The 18561-nt window shown below is 42.7% G+C and overlaps 1 protein-coding gene across 3 annotated transcripts in view; it reads right to left on the bottom strand.

The window, feature by feature from the left end:
* Window positions 1-18561, bottom strand: part of sema4f (sema domain, immunoglobulin domain (Ig), transmembrane domain (TM) and short cytoplasmic domain, (semaphorin) 4F) — a 128354-nt gene that overhangs the window by 15098 nt on the left and 94695 nt on the right. For all 3 annotated transcript variants that reach the window (XM_037758606.1, XM_037758607.1, XM_037758605.1), the window contains one exon: window positions 328-473. In XM_037758606.1, the coding sequence (XP_037614534.1) occupies window positions 328-399 (72 nt within the window). In that variant the 5' untranslated portion in view covers window positions 400-473. The remainder of the gene's footprint in view (window positions 1-327; window positions 474-18561) is intronic.

The following is an 18561-nucleotide window of genomic DNA, read 5'->3' as shown; positions in this document are numbered from 1 at the left end:
AGCACTCATAGCCCAAAGATCCTGTTACTCTGTATACACAACATCTGTTGCACGTCTGTCCATCCTGGAAGGGGGATCCCTCCTCTGTTGCTCTCATTGAGGTTTCTTCCATTTTTTATTTTTTCCCTGTTAAAAGGGTATTTTGGTGATGAGAGGGTCGTACTGTAAAGGTCAGAGGATGTCATATCCTGTACAGATTGTAAAGCCCCCTGAGGCAAATTTATGATTTGTGATTTTGGGCTATACACATCAAATTGACTTGACTGTTAATAATATAATGTGACAGATATAACGATCACTCACTCAACACACACACACCCTTCCTACCATTTGTGGTTTTTGGTTCAGTTTGCTGGTGTCCACAGCCAGTATGGCATCCCTGGCACCCAGGAACAACATGCCGGTTAGGGGGTCCAGTAGGAAGGTGCTGAAGTTGGCCACGCCCTGGAATTTATCCGGACCAAGAATGATGTCTGTGGACCAAAAGAGAGAGGGGGGGGATTTTTAATATTCAAGAGAAGTTGGTACTACTGTCTGAAAGATACACTCAGGAAACTGAAATAAATATGATTAGCGCCTCCTGTAGCCATGTAAATGTAAGAATAAATGACAAGATGGGATGAATCACACACCATATTCCCAGCAGGAGGTTTAAAGATAAAGAGATGAGGGATGGAGGGATGAGGGATGAGAGTAACCCTTGTTTCACCCTGCCCTCTCACACAATCAGAGCTACAGATTAACTCCTTTAATCCCTCTCGGCCTTTATTTTTCTCACATTCACAACGAATACCAACTCCAAACATTCTTCAGGATTTCTATTTGCCTCTATTTTAATATTTAAATTAATATTGATTCAGAATCCGCTCCACTGCTGAGGAGAGATACAGTAAACTGAATAATGCATAATCATGATATATAATAAATAATGCATTCATCTTTTACATAATACATGATGTGTAATCTCAGCTATATTTGTCTTTTTAATCTCAAAACGATCACGTGAATCCAATCCCAAAAGCTTTTTGGATTGTGTTCCAGCTCTTGTGTGCTATCTGCGTCCTCCTCCATCCTGCTCCATCATCCACTACAGGACAATGTGTGTGTGTGTGTGTGTGTGTGTGTGTTTGTGTGTACACCGGCTACCTCTATGTGTGTGTGTGCGTGAAGGATTTAGCAGGCTTGTTGAAGTCCTACAACGCTGACCTTTGTTGGCCTTCATGAAAAAGGTCAGATATGTTCAGCGCAAGAGCAGAAAATTCACAGAGCGGAACCCAGTGATTGGTTTCCGAGTCGTACTACATCCCAATCAAACACACACACACACACACACACACACCACCTCAGCACGCACTACAAAGACAGGAAGTCACTGCGCCGCAGATTAAGTCATCAGGGAGATAGATTAAAGACGAATGCTAATGAATGAAGCCTGTGATGTTAATTTAACCTCAAACAAACCAACAAGAGCAAAAGAATATATTACATATCAGTCATTATTACACATTATTCAGTGTATTTGCACAATCAAACACTTAATGGAACATGACTAATGACGAGAACAAAGCCTAGAGCCCTCCTTTGTACATGCACAAACAGACGATAGTGTGTTAATCATCATTAATATGTATTCCGTAGTCAAATTAGTCAATGTATTACAGTAGAATCAGATGGCACGTGGCCGGTGAAGAAAGACCAACATCTGACGGATAAAATCTAGAGCTACACCGATAACTCAGCGCGGCCGATATGATCTTATTACAGATACATCTGTATGAGCATACGTGTTGGTTGATAAGCAACAAGAAATCTAAGGACAGAAATGTCAAAAAGATATGTTTGAAATCATTTAGTCTCCAGAACGTTGTTGTCCATAAAGATCTTTATTCACCTTCATCAAGATAATTGGTAAAAGGAAGACAATATTAGAACTTCCACGAAAGAGAAGATAGTTTGAGGGAAATCCTTTGAGGACCATGACCCCCCAATTTGGCAGCTGTTGACTAAAACTAGTACAATCACCCTCTGTTCCTGTTATGGTGGATGGAACATGTCAGGATATTCTGATAAATGGCGCTTGCCGTTGACATGGTTTCCCACTTAGAGCCTCTCTCTGTGTTGTTCTGTGAAGTAGAAAAAGATCCCAACACACTGACATCTGCCTGTAACTGAATCACAGACATTTTTCTCCCCCCCCCCCGCCTCCATCCAGTCGGTCTGTGTCTGTTTCCCGTAACATTTCGCATGAATGTCATTTCTCATTCACTAAGGAGCCATCTGTTCAGCTGAAAGCCCTCCAGGCAGTCAAATAGCAAGCCGCCGCACGCTTCCGATTCGCTCGCTGAGGGCCGGCACTTCCTGAAAATCAGCCAATGGGAGGAGGCGGTCTGTCAGAGCAGACAAATACGACAGACATACACATGTTCCTCAAATACAACAAAGCTGCCCTTAATTAAAAGTTTTTATAGTGTCCTCCTTCCACTTTTACACCCCGAGCTAATAAAATAAACACTTCCCTCCTCAATCTGTCAATCAAAGACGACTTCAAATGAAAGCCGAAGGAGATGAGACAATCATTAGAGACCTCTAAGTCTCATTCTCTGCGTCTTCTTTTCATACTCGTGTCCCTTTTGTCGCCTCGCTTCGTCTGCTCTGTCATCCATCCGTCCTTTCATCGCCCTGCAGCCGCACATCGCCAAAAGACATCGCTTCTTCAAACTCGCTTTACAGCCTGTCTTTCTGCTGGTCTAATACACACACATACACACACACACATAGCAAAAGTAGACATGAGCGTTAGTGACACAGGCCAAAGGCAAGGTCTGGAGAGATGTCCTTGTAAACTGGTCCTCGCCGGCTGTGTAGGACATGACGACACACACACACACACACACACACACAGTGCCACCACCTGCTGTGCACCCTAATGTAGAGAGATGACTCCTAGAGCGACACCATCTGCCCTTCACACACACACACACCTCTAACATCCAGACACACACTAAAAAAAATGGCCTGATGCATGCCTTGGAAGGAAATATATCACATGCAATTTGGTGTTTTTCATCCCCGGTTTGTGTTTTATCTGTACGGTGACATACGTAGCGGTTTGTTAGAAGCACTTTATGAATAAATGGGATCTGACGTGTGTCACAAGGGGAAGAAGAGAGGATGCTCTGCAGGTTGTGCGAACGCCTCCTCTTTGACAACAGGGGCCCGCAGCTCGCCACCTATCAAATATCAACCTCCTTCCGGTGTGTCTTTGTGGCGCGCACATACAGGACCCGTTCATGTGTGATGGGTGTACGTGGAGATGTGCATGTGTGGTGGTGACATTATCACATGTTGCAACAAAAAACAGCCAGCTTTTGTGCATATAAAATCTACGCACTACTCTACTCAAAGTAGTAGGAAATATTATTACATGGCGTTGTTGAATGCTTGATTCTGATTGGTTAATCACGCCGTTCTACAGTCTGTTATTTTTTTATAGCAGACCGTTGCTATGTATAACAGACCGTTGCTATGGGCGCAGTTGTGATGTCGGACCCTGGCGGACCGTTTTTGTGTCAAATTAGTGATTTCTTCAGTAAGTAGCCGTGTAATAAGCGGGATAATGTACAGCTAGCTGGTCATTGTTGTGAAAGAAACCCCTTCAGGGCGATGCCGCACCCCGTCGCGACCGGCTCACTGTACATTATCCCTTACTTGGATGTGCACGGACAGGCAAAAACCTGCCACACGGAACCTATGCGAAAGGGCCATGTCTGATGGTGTGATGTCACTTTGGCCATGCAGACCATAGACGGTATATAAAGATGGACTACATAACAGCTCACCAAAAGTGAAGCCAAAGCATCTGGATCGCCCCCTGGTGGCTGGCTGCAATATAGGTCATAAATCCCGCCCCCTCCATGTTAGCGGATGGGATGTGAGCCAAACTAAAAAGTCAAAGTACACGTTAAATACATTTTTCATAACGATGGTCATTTCAGGTAGTTCTCATCCCACTGATGTATGTTCGAGTGTTCATTTTTCTTCACCTGCGGTTTTAATTAGTTATTTGATGCTATAAAAAGGGGGTGAGACGTCATGATTGACAGCTGCTCTGAGTGGAGTAGTCGTGCAGCCGGAGGTTTGGAATTGTACGAGAGAGGAGATGTAACTTTAACTTTCCATAACTGTCACCAGTCTGTGTAATAGAACATGTGTCAGTTTGATCATAAATTATAGAGATATTATGGTTAGTTGTCAGCTATGGTGGTGCTAACATAGCAGCTAGGCGGCTCACGCCAGCAAGCTGCAGCCGTCCTCGGCTTGTGATTGGCTCTGACGGGTGTGTGGGCGGGACCTCGGTACCGCAGCTTTGTCATTTCACCTTACAGATTCATTTGATCTATTTTTTATGTAAGAGTATTGATTAGTGCAGCTTTAAGTATGAACCTGCAGCCAGGTGTTGCTGCATCAAAGAACAGGAACATCCCACACAGACCTCCACTGTGATCCCTGCATGAATAAATATTAAAAATAGAGCAGTGGTTATTAAAGTGCTTTATACACGCTGTGACATAACATGGATGCAACATGGACAATAGTCCAAATGCAGGATTTAACAGAAAATGAGGATTCAAAATGATCCGGATGATGTGTCTAGGAAACCTGGCGACCTTTTACATGCTGGAAAAAAAAAAATCACACCCAGGGTATAATTTTAAAAAGCGACTGGTGTGAGTATAAATGAATAAGTAGTCCTAAAATACAAAATCCTCTCCCCTGCCATGAATCATTCATTCATTATACATTAAACATGACAGAGAGGCAGCCAGGGAGAGAGACCAGCAGAGTCTGTGTGTGTGTGTGTGTGTGTGTGTGTGTGTGGCGTGTCCATTAAGGGTTTAATAAACCTTCTTTTGCTCTGGGGGACCAACTCTGGTCTCTGGCTGCAGGGCATTGTGGGCGGGACCAACCAGGAAGTGATAAATTATACACCTCCCTCCTCCATGTGTCAATCAAAACTGACGGGATGGAGAGAAGAGATGCAGGGAGGCGCACACACACACACACACACACACACACACACACACACACACACACACACACACACACACACACACACACACACACACACACACACACACACACGCTCCTGCCCCCACAGTCTCTTAACACACACACTCAGCCCCTACGGTGAGACAGGACACAGCTGCACGATCAACACAGTCCCACACTCTGCAGAAACACACATTTATAGCAGTGCTATCATCCACTCAGCTCAACGCCGTTCTCCAGCTGCAGCTTCCTCTGAAATTGTTCAGCGGCAGTCAGTCAGACAGACAGATGAACTCCACAGGTTAAAGGAACACACCAGCTTTTGGGCACATTGTCCCATTAGAGACAGCATACCCATTAGCGGGCTCCCCTGCTCCACGCTAAACACTTCAGCACGCATTACGATGAGTGATAGCAGACAACTGGCATCATCCAAAGTGAGACAACCCTCCTGTCAGTTATACGCTGGCGTAAAGCGCAACTGGGGTTTTTAAAATAGAACATAACAAATAATTGTAGTGGAGGCTGAAGATGGTTTTACTATTTTAGGTGAACATGAACACATTCTTCTCCTGTGCAATTATTTTTACACTTTGCGGATCATATTTCAGATAAATTATACCATTATTCCTACGTAAAACTTTTGATTTTCTCACTTTAATGAGGAAGCTCTGGTTATGTATCTTGTGTATTGTTGTCTTTTGTTGAGACTCTGTAGCCGAGCTTACTTTACATCCTGACATAATGCATGTATGCATAGTTACCAGTGGGCAACTCCGGGGTCTGAAAAGTGAAGCCAGTGCTGAAGTGCCTTAAACTTACATTCTCTCTAACAGCCAGCAGGGGGCGACTCCTCTGGTTGCAAAAAGAAGTCTGATTATATAGAAGTCTATGAGAAAATGAGCCTACTTCTCACTTGATTTATTACATCAGTAAACATTGTAAACATGAGTTTATGGTCTCAATCGCTAGTTTCAAGTCTTCTTCAATACAGCATGATGTTCATTTAGTAAATTATGGTCCCATTTAGAGTCAAATAGACCATAAAGCGGGGAATGCTTTAGGGCGTGGCTAGCTTGTGATTGACAGGTTGCTACCACGGCGTTGTCCAGTCTGGGAGTTGTCCGTGTTTTTGTCTTAGAACTTTAACCCTTTCACAGTGTGTTTTCACTTCATGAAAGTTAATTATAACCTTTTTGGTCGCCTAAAAATGTATTAGTATCTCAGCGTTCGGTTGTACTCCACCCTCTCGTGTCACTTCTGGTTGACAATAACCAAGATGGCGATGGGCAAAATGCCAAATTCGAGGGTTCAAAACAGCAGTCCACAAAACCAATGGGTGATATCACGGTGACTAAGTCCACTTCTTATATACAGGCTATGATAGTAACTAGGGCAGTCCTCGACCAAAGAAATTCTTAGTCGACTAACACTCATACGATTTTGTCGACTAATCAATTAGTTGATTTAATCGACAGATCTGTAAAACTAAGTTTCCCTACAAGGAATCACACGAAAGCACCACTTTAAATCTTGTGTTTACCAGAGATGTGTTCATAGGTTTCTTAGAAATAAGTCATTCAGCATGAAAAAAACATAAAAAATGACTAATCGACTAAAGAAATGTTAGTCGACTAAGACCAAAATGAAAAGAGGGGGCAGCCCTAAAAAAGTTTCAGTAAAAGCAAGTACATCCTTAACATTATCAGTTAAAATAAAGGCCCAATATTATTTAAAAAAAAAAATAAAAAATTTGACTTCCTCTGCATGTTTTCTGTCAGTTGCACCGACATTGTGGAGCTTATTATGAACAGTAGCTTAATTTGAATATAATTTACAACAATAAAAATACTGTCCCTGCCTCCAGACAATGAAAACGGTTACTGAGATTGTGTTTGTGTGTGTGTGTGTGTGTGTGTGTGTGTGTGTGTGAGTAAAGTTTGGTTAACCCCTTCTTATTGTTCCTAAGTGGTTCATTGTCTTAGCTTTGATTGATGACAGAAGTCCGCTATTCAGGCGTATCCTGCCTCAAGTGCAGTTTCTAGAGTGTGTTAGAGTAAGTGGGAGACGGAGGCAGAAAGTTCAGAACGTGAATTGAAAATACAAAAATAACTAGAAGGGCTCTCCGTCAACACAGAGCTCCACCAAGGCCAATCCGCTCCCAAATTGAATGGGTTCTTCCTTGGACCATGCTACACACATCCACCAAGTTTGCTGCTGGCCCATGAACAGCGGGCGAGTAGTTTTTCAGTAATCCTGCTGACAAACAGACCAACAACCCGAACAAAATAAATAACTTGGTCGGATTCTGCTGCTTAGACAAAATATGTTCCTCTAGACGTCTTCTCTAACCTTGGTTTGACAAAAAATCACACAGTCTCATTTGTGTGACCGAGATCAAGCGAAAAGAGAAAGACAAGCCTCCTCTTGTAGTGGTCACGGTCAACTTCAGCCTCGTTTCAGTCAATAAACGGGCCTGACAAAAGCCTCAAAGCATCAAAGCTCGTTAGATCTCCAGAGAGGCGGGTCCTGGTTTAGCTCCTGTTAGCATCAGTCGCTTCATACCAATGCAGCTGGATGCTACAAAGGCTAAAACATCTGTGCGACTTTCTTTTATGTGTGGACACGCAGACAGAATTGGCAGTAACCGATCGTTCTTAAAGATTGTATACACATTTGTGAAATACTAATCTGTTGTCAGTAATTTAATATAACAAATATATCACAGAAGAACTAGCATAAAGAACATCAAGGTCATTCTTAACTCACAGCTGAGTACACATACACGTTATAGAGTCTTGTAGCAAGGTCCTTCTAACAGCTTATTTTCCTCTCGGTTAGATTTATTAGAGCCACAGTAAAGGAGTGCCCGTGTGCCAGCGCGTCTGCAAATTTCATCAAGCCAAACGTAATAGTTTGTAAAACATTTTATGGTCACTTTAATGAAATATAAAACCAATTTGGCCCCTGAGATGAATGTCCAAATGAAACAGAAAAACAGCTTGTCCTATCAGAGTAGAGTGTCAGTGTGTTTGTACGTGACTGAGCTGATTTCTCACTAGAAAAACAACATACTGAGTAACAACACAAATTCAAGGACCTTTAAAAGTGAATTAAGGGACTTAAGAGTTGTGTTTAGCAACACTGAAGGTGGCTTTTCATTTAAGTTATTAGTTAAGTCTGTTTGAGGGTGTGTAGAGATGCTGCTACACTAAGAGGAAAAGTTTGATTCAATGTAAAAACTCATGGCAGTGGCAACAGAAGCTATGATACACTCTAGGGAACCACTTTCTAATAAGACACCCTTTATAAGGTGTTTATACTTAGTAACTTATGGATTTGTTAATAGTTTGCTTTACAGATCTATTAGGAGCCGTTAACACGACAAAAGTTATTCCTCATTTTTTGCGTGTTCTCCTACGAATGTCCAGCAACACATGTCAATTTCCTTTTATTACCAAAATAAACTTCCGTCTTCACAAGAAACAACTTCGTTAGCTTTAGGCAACAAAACTACTTTGTTAGGTTTATGAAAAGATCGTGATTTGGGTTAAAATAACTATGGAAGTGACGTAACTTAAGTACAATTAAATCAACGTTAACTTCTGGTTTCACACGGGGTACTCTGGGGCGAAAGTCCGGTATTTTTTGACCGACCAATCCAACCCAACCTCTTCCCTACATGGCGTTTGTAGCTCTTTATATTTTCTGGTTCACGAATACATGAATATAATAAATATGCATTGATTTTTGGGATATATATACGAATTACAGTGCATTTCTTTTCATAGGTATAGCTACGAACGGTGTATGAGAACAAGTTTTGGGTTGCCAGTTTGTGAAAAATCTCCATGGCAGGTGCTTATCCTTTCTATTTGGTAATAATTTCGTCCTTTAATAAAGGGTCACAGCAGTTAAAGATGTTAAGATGTCAGATTTGTACAATAATCCATCCAATGTGTGGTTATAAATGTTAATAAATAACCAGGATTTTGGTCTACTGGAGCGGTATTCTCGATGAAATTAAGGAGCTAAAAAGACAAAGCAAGCGTGGAGGAGTGGACTTATCTACAAAGCATTAATACATGATTTAATTAAGCATTAATAAAGCCTTTAGTTACAACTCATAAACCCTTTATTAATAAAGTGACTTATTAGAAAGTGGTGTTCACTTTTTGTAGCTCATATCTGTCCTTCCTCCTCTCCACTCAGAGGTGAAGACGTCAAAAACACCAAATGACCCTGACACACAACGGCTGGCCTCTCCTTTCAGGTTCTGCTTTACTGGGAGCAGCAACACACACACACACACACACACACACACACACACACACACACACACTCACACAGAGAGAGAAAAGGTCCTGAGGGAAGCGGAGGATTATCAAGTAAAAAGAAAAACAGGTTGAGAGAGGAGAAAACGGGAGGACGTAGGAGGAAGGAAATAAGGCATCAGACAGTGAATGATACAAGGACACAGGGAGAGGTAGAGATGAAGGGGAGGAGGAGGAGGTCCAAGGTTGCAGGGGCTGATTGTGCACTTCATCACTTAATGCTCCCCTACTCTTTACTTTTCTACTTCTGTCTCTTTTGTATTATTCCCTGTTTCCTCCTGGGTCGTTATATTTAGATGATTGTAGATGAATAAAATAATGATGCTGAAAATCCTTTGTGTGAATCCACATTGCTATACATCCAATTTTCTCAACACCCCCCTCCCCCCCCCTTCCCAGTTTCCAACCTCCCACCACCTCTTCCACTTCCCCAATTTCTCTCCCACCTCTCTCTCTCTCTCTCTCTCTCTCTCATTCTCTATCTCTCTCTCTCTCTGGCTCTGGGTGATAAGCAGTAGCACTACTAATCAGGCTTGCCCTAAATTCGCCCATGCCCTGCAGGATTAGCATGTTCGAGTGTGTGTGTGTGTGTGTGTGTGTGTGTGTGTGTGTGTGTTGGTTTAGAAGCTGGTGCCTGAAGCCCTCACACATGAAGTGTGTGTGTGTGTGTGTGTGTGTGTGTGTGTGTGTGTGTGTGTACATAAAGCCCAGTGTGTATGTGAGAGGGAGTTTCTGTATGAATGAGTCATTGAATCAACTCAATCCTGCAGTTATTTTTATCTTACTGTAAGTAAGACTGTACTGTGCTGGATATAATAAAGCCATCCCGTTGCGTGGATATAAATATCTCAGCATAATGTCCTACGCAATGATGAATCTTTTAATATAAAAGGGATTTAATCCGGCCTTTTAAAAGGGAGAAAGAAGAGGATGGATGGAGATGGATAAATGATGTCCAGAGTGTTGACCTCTAAAGGCTTGTGTTGACTGAAAGTGTTGGGAGAAAAAAGTCTGGTGTGAACCCTGAATTATTTTAATCATAATGCCATTTTACCAGAATTAATAACATAACAAAGCTACCAGTAGACGTGTCTGTAAGCCTGCGTCACTGTATAATAACATCTTTCACACAATGCTCACCTGCCCGGCTGTGTTTAGGTTCTGGCCGGTGCATTCAGACTAAACAGACGATCTGTGTCTCTTTAGAGCCAAACAGAGCAGGAGCAGCCATAACATCTGTTACACTAGAACTGTTGTTCTGCACCTTTTGACCTCGTCAACCCTTAAAATGAGGTACCTAAACCCACATCACAGACTGAGGCTTTGGTAGAGACGTGAATTATGTGCAGTTCAACCAAATAGTTCTCCTTCTCAAATTGTTTCCTCTGAGAAAAGTCAGAGGAAATAAACATGATCTTGTTCTCTCTCATCTCTCTGATCCCTTCAAGCATCTTGTTACCTCACTGATTCATCTCACCTCACACTTACGAACAGTGTGTGTGTTTGTGCTACGTTAGCATCTGTAGCTCTGCTGGTAGCTTCGTGCTCACCATTGTCACACACATACGGTCTGTCAGCGCGGCGTAACTTCAGCGAGTTTCCGACAGACCATGTGTGTGTTGTCGGTGGCGTTCTAGCTGTGAACGTAGTTGTAGCAGACAGTGTGTGTACACTTTATTTGTCAGTGAATAAATGCTACGAGGCCACAACTCGCTCCGCTCAAGCGAGCTATAGACGAGAGACAACTTCCTGTATCTGTAACTCCGGCTCGAACTCTGTTAAGGCGGGCTCTTGAGGTGGACCAGCTTTTCTCCTTAAAGTGACGAGTTTTTCTCAGCTTTTTAATGAATTATTAACATTTTGTTTAACCGCTTTAACCGATAGCGTTGATCGGTTACAATGCTTAATGTCGGTTAACCGGTTAAACGGTTAATTATTCACATCTCTAATCAGAGCACTCAAGAACGTAGCACTAGCAGAGCGCTAGAAAGATTTTGAAAACGTGAACAATTCTCCGTCAAAATAAGCAGAGGGAGGCGCGTAGCTGTTTGCTGCTTGCAGCGCTCACTCTATCTCTCTCTTTCCAATCACAACAAGATAGCATGCTAAGAAACCAAACTAAAAAAACATTGTTCTGTCTCCGTTTCAGTACTACGGACAGCACCGCACCTACACACAACAAACAGCGCTGTCCGTGGTTCCGAAACAACATCGTGGACGCACAATGCACGTGATGGGTAAATGTCGAACTGCATCGCAGCAGTCAGTGGGAGAGGATCGTTTAAAGTACTAGTTTTGAGAAATAAACAGATACAAACCAGGCTTTTATTCCTAAATATGTTATAACAGACTCCAAAAGCTCTATGCTTCATCATACAACACTGCCACAAATGTATTTCTGTATGTTTGGAGTGCAAGACACTGTATCGCTATCAGCTCTAGGGCTGCCATACTCTAGCTGAGCCTGACCTTTGACCTCCCTGTGGAGAGATGAATAAAAAGGGAATTGCTCTGCAGGGATCAATCACGTCGGTAGCGTTCAAAGTGCTGAAAGGTTCAAAAGATGTGCATCGCGCTCGCTTCTCCAGAGAATTTAGGGGGAAGATTTTATCCTCTCTGATTGAACGACCACACAGCTCGTGTTCTGTGTTCACTTGTAGTATCGTCGCTACAGATGTTTTCCCCTTGGGTACACTGTGTAAACAACAGGAGGCTGAGCCAAAAATGGAAAAGAAACAGAGAGTTAAACGGGGCAGAAGCAGCATGAGAGAGAGAGAGAGGTATCTGGGCAAAAACCAAATGGCGTGAGAATAACCAACTTGTGCCAACACCACAGGGACCTTTAAACGCACACACACACGCACACACACACACACACACACAGAGACATGCATCCACGCACATGCACACACAGATGTTTTTCACCTGATGTGTTTGGCGGGTGGCAGCTCTGAAATTGTGGGTTTCGATTTATGCTAACTATTAGATTCAGACCAGCACACACACACACACAAACACACACTGATACGGGCTGGTTTATCACAACTACATGTGTGTGCATGTACGTGTGTCTGCGTATGCTCTCACACAGCATACAGTATACAGTATACAGTGCTCTATATCCTCTGTATAATTGGAAAATCCATGCGACAGCGTTTATGTCTTCAGGAGTTCTTTTTGCCTTAAAACTTGAGTGCACGTCCATATCCGCTGCACACAGAGACCCCACACATGTCTCATTATAGCAGCATGAAACCACACAGTTCTAGCTAACATCTGCATGCGGTGGTGGTGAGACACTCACTCACTCACACACATATAAAGGACTGAGACCACTTTGCTGAAGCAACAGCTGGTCAGTGTTACATGCGTGTCACCGATGACCTCTGGGGTCGCGAGCCAAAGGTCAGAGTTGACCTGCTGTTGGAGCTGGAAGATCAACAGGACCTAAACCCATCCGCACACACATGGTTAAGTTTAGCTTTTTACTTACTTTAAAAACAAGTTGCAGACATCAGATCGAGGCTGCAGAGAGCTTTGATTTTGTCGATATTTAATACATTTTAAGTTTGACCATTTTTAGGGGTTTGCACCGATCCGACTTTTCGCGATACCTGGGCTCTAGGTATCGATCCGATACCGAGTACCGACCAGACAGATACCAGTGTTTAATTAATGAGCTGTATGCCTCACTGTGTGGAAGTTTATTCTTTTATGTGTAAGGCAACATCAGGCTTTACTTAACCATTACTTTTCTTAATTTTGTAAAACAAAATGTGAAAAATGAAATACATAATTTACTGAATTGTGAATAATAAATCGTACACCATCAATTGGTCAAACCTTACACAACCTCAGTCTATAATGCATATAGTATATAAACATAGAATTGAATTAATAGATCAGATCCATATTCACCGATATCCGATCCAGCTATTTGAGTCAGTATCAGCCTGATATCCGATCCATTTTAATGCAGAAAAATTCCACATAATAACGACGTTTTTAGTCTTGACGTCATTCTGAAGAGGCTGCTCAATACTCTGAAACACCACAAACTATCTCTGATCTCCTTTCTATGGAATTTAACAGTCGGTCATGTTGGTTTTACTGCAGAAAAACCAGAAAGTTTCCGAGTAAAGGTCGACCTACATACACAGGAACCCATACAGACCATGATAATGACCAGAAAGACGAAGCAGTCTCATTTTGATAACATTGTTGAGGGTTTTGACTGACGCTGTGAGTCAAATGATGATTAAGAATGAGTGTGTGTGTGTGTGTGTGTGTGTCACAAGAAAAAAAAAATCCCATGACTGGCCTTAAATGTGGACACAACGGCTTAATAATTAACAAAGCCAATTTCCTGTCCGTTGCTGACAATGACAGCGTTGATACACCTACACAGCTGCTCAACACAAAGCTTCCTGTGTTTCCCATCACACATTCACTCCCTGTTGTCTAACGGTGTGCTTTCATATATTTTACATACACACAGACCGTCTGTAAGGACATAAAAAGGAGAGAGTGAATGGAAACTGAGAGAACAGGTTTTAACCCCCAAACATAGCGGCTTGTCCGTTTGTGGAGCAGAGAGTAATAGAGGCTAATAGAGAAGGGAGACCAAGCTGATCAATAATAGATGCATCAATTAGCATCCTGCTGGGCTGGATCGCTGAGAGGACAGGAAAAAGAATTTGGGACACTGATTTTGTTGCATCGGTATAACAGCTTTCGGGTTTCTTGCAACACAACAACTGTTTGTCATTAACTTCCCTTCTCCGTTTGTGACAGCTCTTCCCACGGTCAACTCTGTGCCTCATCTAGCCTCGCCTCTCTCTTCCTGTCCTCCTCACCATGTCATCGTTCGCGCCCTGACGCAACAACCGGAGGTTAAAGGTCGCGTCATTAATAGTGATTTGATTGTGTCTCAGACAGAAGTGGAGACGAGAGGAAAGGAGAAGTGGGACGTGGAGGTGTCGAGGGCGAGTGGGAAGAGCTGTTTCAACATCACGGTTCATGACTAATGACATAAACTAATGATAAGTAAGTGTGCGACAGCCGAGTCTAGCACTTTAACTTTAACATGGAACGATTTAAATGGAAATAAAAAAGTTCCAGGGCCACACACCGGTCCTGCACATGTCTCATTAACATTAGTAGAAACCATAGAGGTCTACCTCCCATCTGGTAAAAGAAATATCTTCCATCCACACAGCCAGCTGGAGAGGCCGCAGAAACACACACTCACATACCAGGTGACCCCACATCCTAGACGCCACAACCCAAACCCCTAATCACACTAACACACCGCTAAACCTGCTCATGAGCGTCTGCTTCCATGGACCACATTTGTTTCCATCATTTCCATCATCTCAGAAACCTATTACCATACAAGAACGTGTCGGTAAACCCTGGATAAAGACTGTACACTACACCCGCCAACCGTATCGCCGCGCAGAAGGAAGCATGCATCTATACTTGATACTCGACGTGGATACTTTTGCCTGTCTACTTTTGCACGTCTACTTTCTGTATCCATCTCCCCCTTTTCAGTGTCCGGGACAGTGCCTCTACACACAACAAACAGTGAAATTTGTCTGAGAATAACTAATATTGTTACACGGCTGTGTTGAATACTCCATTCTGATTGGTTAATGACGGCGTTCTGCGGTCTGTAATTTCTGTATAACAGACCGTTGCTATGTATAACAGACCTATAACAGGCCGTTGTTATGAATAACAGACCTATAACAGGCCGTTGCTATGTATTACAGACCATTGCTATGTATAACAGACCTATAACAGGCCGTTGCTATGTATAACAGACCGTTGCTATGGGCGCAGAGCTGATGTTGGGCACTGGCGGACCATTTTTATGTCAAAATATTGATTTCTTCAGTAAGCAGCCATGTAATAAGTGGGATAATGTACAGTTAGCGGGTCATTGTTGTGAAAGAATTTGGGTTTGTGAAGAAATTCTTTCACAACAATGACCGGCTCGCTGTACATTATCCCTTACATAGTTAATGTTGAATATGAATAATGAATAATGTTGTGGGATTATTCCTTATTTCATTGGCTATTTTGGAATGTATACATTATTATTACATATTTATATATTAAAACATAAATAAATAAATAAGTAAAAGCATTTGAATGTGTTTTGGAGGTTGAATACCATGGCAACGGTTGAAGCTTCAAAGTATTCGGGTCAGCCCTAGTTGTGCATATTTATTCTAGTGACTTTTATTTATTTTTACATATTTTTATTGTCTATTGTCATCATTTATAGTCTTTCAAAATTCTATTTATTGTCTATTTTTTTTTTTGTCCGTGCTGTTTTAAACTTGCTCTATGAAGCACTTTGGAATGCATGATTGTATGAAAGGTGCTATATAATTAAAGTTGAGTTGTGATACTGCTAGCTCACCTAGCACCACTGAGCTAGCACACGTTACAGCTGGGCCGAGAAGAACGTCATTAATGTTTACATCTCACGCTATCACGAGCCTCTCGTCCATGAGTGGATGCACGCTTCTTTCTAAACCGTGATGCGGTTTCCGGGTGCAGTTCGGTAGGAAGAAAATAGTTCCTACATGAAGCTGCTCACTGAAAGGTCTGTGGATTAACTTGAGTAATCGAGTCAGGATTGTACTTTTTTGGCGCTTTGAGCACCACAAGCCTCTTATTCCATTATATTCAAGAGAAGGCAGACATCTCTACAGCTGATATCTCAGCAACTCACACCAAAACAATCTCGACTGATAAATAGCACTACAGATAAGAGGGAAAACATGTACTGAACTGTCGCTGCTTCCGGCTTGTGAGAGGGAAGAGAGAGCCCGCTACTCTCAGTTTGTATGTGTGAACAGATCTTCTACATATTGCTCGCACTACTGTACTTCGTGCGATACTGAGCAGTAAAAAAAATCACCTCTTCAAAAGCCGATGGAAGTTTTGAAAGCAACACATCTCCACGCTTCCTCAAAAACACCCATTGTGTTCATGATGTCTGGGGTCGTGTCTATTCTCCACAACGGAACAAAGTGGCCAGTGTGTTGAACAGAGTTTGGCCACTGACAGAGACCAGACATCAAAGCTGCCAACATTTAACCGCTGACTACTGACTAACCCTGAGGGGATGAGTGTGAGGGGAGCTGTGTGTACGCCAAAACACAGTCTATTAAAACTCTATCATAAAAGTAAATCTTTCTCTCTTCCCTGGACTTGCTCCAGGTACAGTAGTCGGTGCTCTTCGTAGATCCAGGAGGCTCTGCTGGAACTCTTTGTCCCCAGAATGGCTCATCCTGAGTGGGGAGAGATGCTCTCAGCGCCTGCCTCTTCAGCCTGGTTCTCTCCGTTACTCTCTATTCAGTGTAAAGAACAACGGACGCATTGTCACCGAGACACAAGCGTCTCTAAATGCTCTCTGTTCTCTCCGTCTCACATTACCAAAATAACTGCCTCTTCCTGCACTACGGAGCCACAAACTCACTAGTGCATGTCGGTGCTAAAATCATACAAACACACACCTCGCCATGTGGCTGTCGGCGTATTTATATTTGAGGTTCCGCTCGAGTAGTTCTCACCAGACACTGACACAAACACGGCACCCTCTTTGACCTGCGACCCCTCTCTCCATGCAGTCTGATCCTTTCACACACTTTGAGCGCCACAGCAGCTGATAACACTGGAATCAGTATCATTGTGTGTGTGTGTGTGTGTGTGTGTGTGTGTGTGTGGTAGAGGGAGGATGGTGACCTTGCAGCTGCACAGAAACCAGTCTCCTCAAACAACATGGAGAGTTTCCAAAACAGAGAGGAAGAAGAGAGAGAGAGAGAGAGAGAGAGAGAGAGAGAGAGATGCTTCCTCGTGGAAATACAGAATTCCAGCACTTCCTCTCCTCTTTTCCTCCTCTTTTTGGCTGCTATCCTTCTTTCCCTCCGTACTTGGCTGCTTTAGCAAGGTCAGCTGCATCACAGTTTGTTTTGATGCACCTTCAAATTGCATTTGTTAGCAGTTCACCGCCTCACTCACCCAAGACGCATGTTAATGCCAGGTGTCTCTCTCTGACTGTGAGTGCAGATTTAGAAGTTATTTAGCATAGCACTGAATCACACGAGAGGAACTCCACAGGGGGGAGAAAGAGAGAGGGAGAGAGGGAAAGAGAGGAAGAGGCATTGGGGAATGTGAATAAATAAAATGTACTATAGAGCGTGAAAGGAGGGACAGAGCGACAGGCAGGAAATGGGGGAGATGGAGAGAGAGAATGGAGAGTCCAGGTAGTGAAGAGAAAACACGAAAAAGCCATCTGCGTCTCCAACAGAAAAGGTCTTGGCATTGTGCCAAAATGTCTCTTTTTGGTACCAATATGAGCAACTGACAACATATAGCAATCCGATGAAACAGGCCCGCAATGAAGACTATTAGGAGACTACGGCCTTGTTCAGAATGCCAGTCCAAATCAGCTTTTTTGGCATATCCAGGTTGTATCCAGATTGATTTTTAGAAAAAACGGAGAGCGAAAAAAAACACGTGAAATGTGATTTTAGCAAATCGGATCCAAACCACATTCGGAGGTGATTTTGAAATGCGATTCCGCGTCTCAGTCCGGCCGCTCAAATCGGATTTCAAGGTGTCTTTTGCGGCACTCGCAACGCGACACGTCAAATCTAGAGTGACAGAAGTGCTGAGCAGAATCCACGCTGCTACTAACGGAGTGCTATGGAGGAGAACAACAGTCTGTGGACAGTAGGGGTGGGGAAAAAATGGATTCACCCATGTATCGCCTTTTTATTTTTGACGATTTTTAAATACATTTTTTAATGAGAGAATCGATATATTTGCTCCATTTGAGTCTACACGGAGGTAGAAGGAAGTTATCGCTTTTATTGTTGTAGTCAGAGTTAACGTGACATCATATCTGCTCCCGTTCCGTCATCAAAACAAACAGCGGCCGGCCGACGTGCACCCTCACATGTTAAATCCAACGTGATTAGATTGTATTAACCAGAAAAATAAAACATAACATATATTTCTCTGTGTCTCTCTTATAAATTAAAAAGAAAATACCACTAATTTGTGAGGAAAATGTCTTTATTCTTTGATTTTGGGGTTGCTGGAAAAACAATTATAAATAATGCATGACAACGATTGATATATTTAACTTCAGGAC

This window comes from Sebastes umbrosus, chromosome 22 (assembly GCF_015220745.1).
Source record: "Sebastes umbrosus isolate fSebUmb1 chromosome 22, fSebUmb1.pri, whole genome shotgun sequence".
Taxonomy (NCBI): Eukaryota; Metazoa; Chordata; class Actinopteri; order Perciformes; family Sebastidae; genus Sebastes; species Sebastes umbrosus.
The sequence above is the reverse complement of the archived record's forward strand: the minus strand, read 5'-3'. Positions and strand labels throughout refer to the sequence as shown.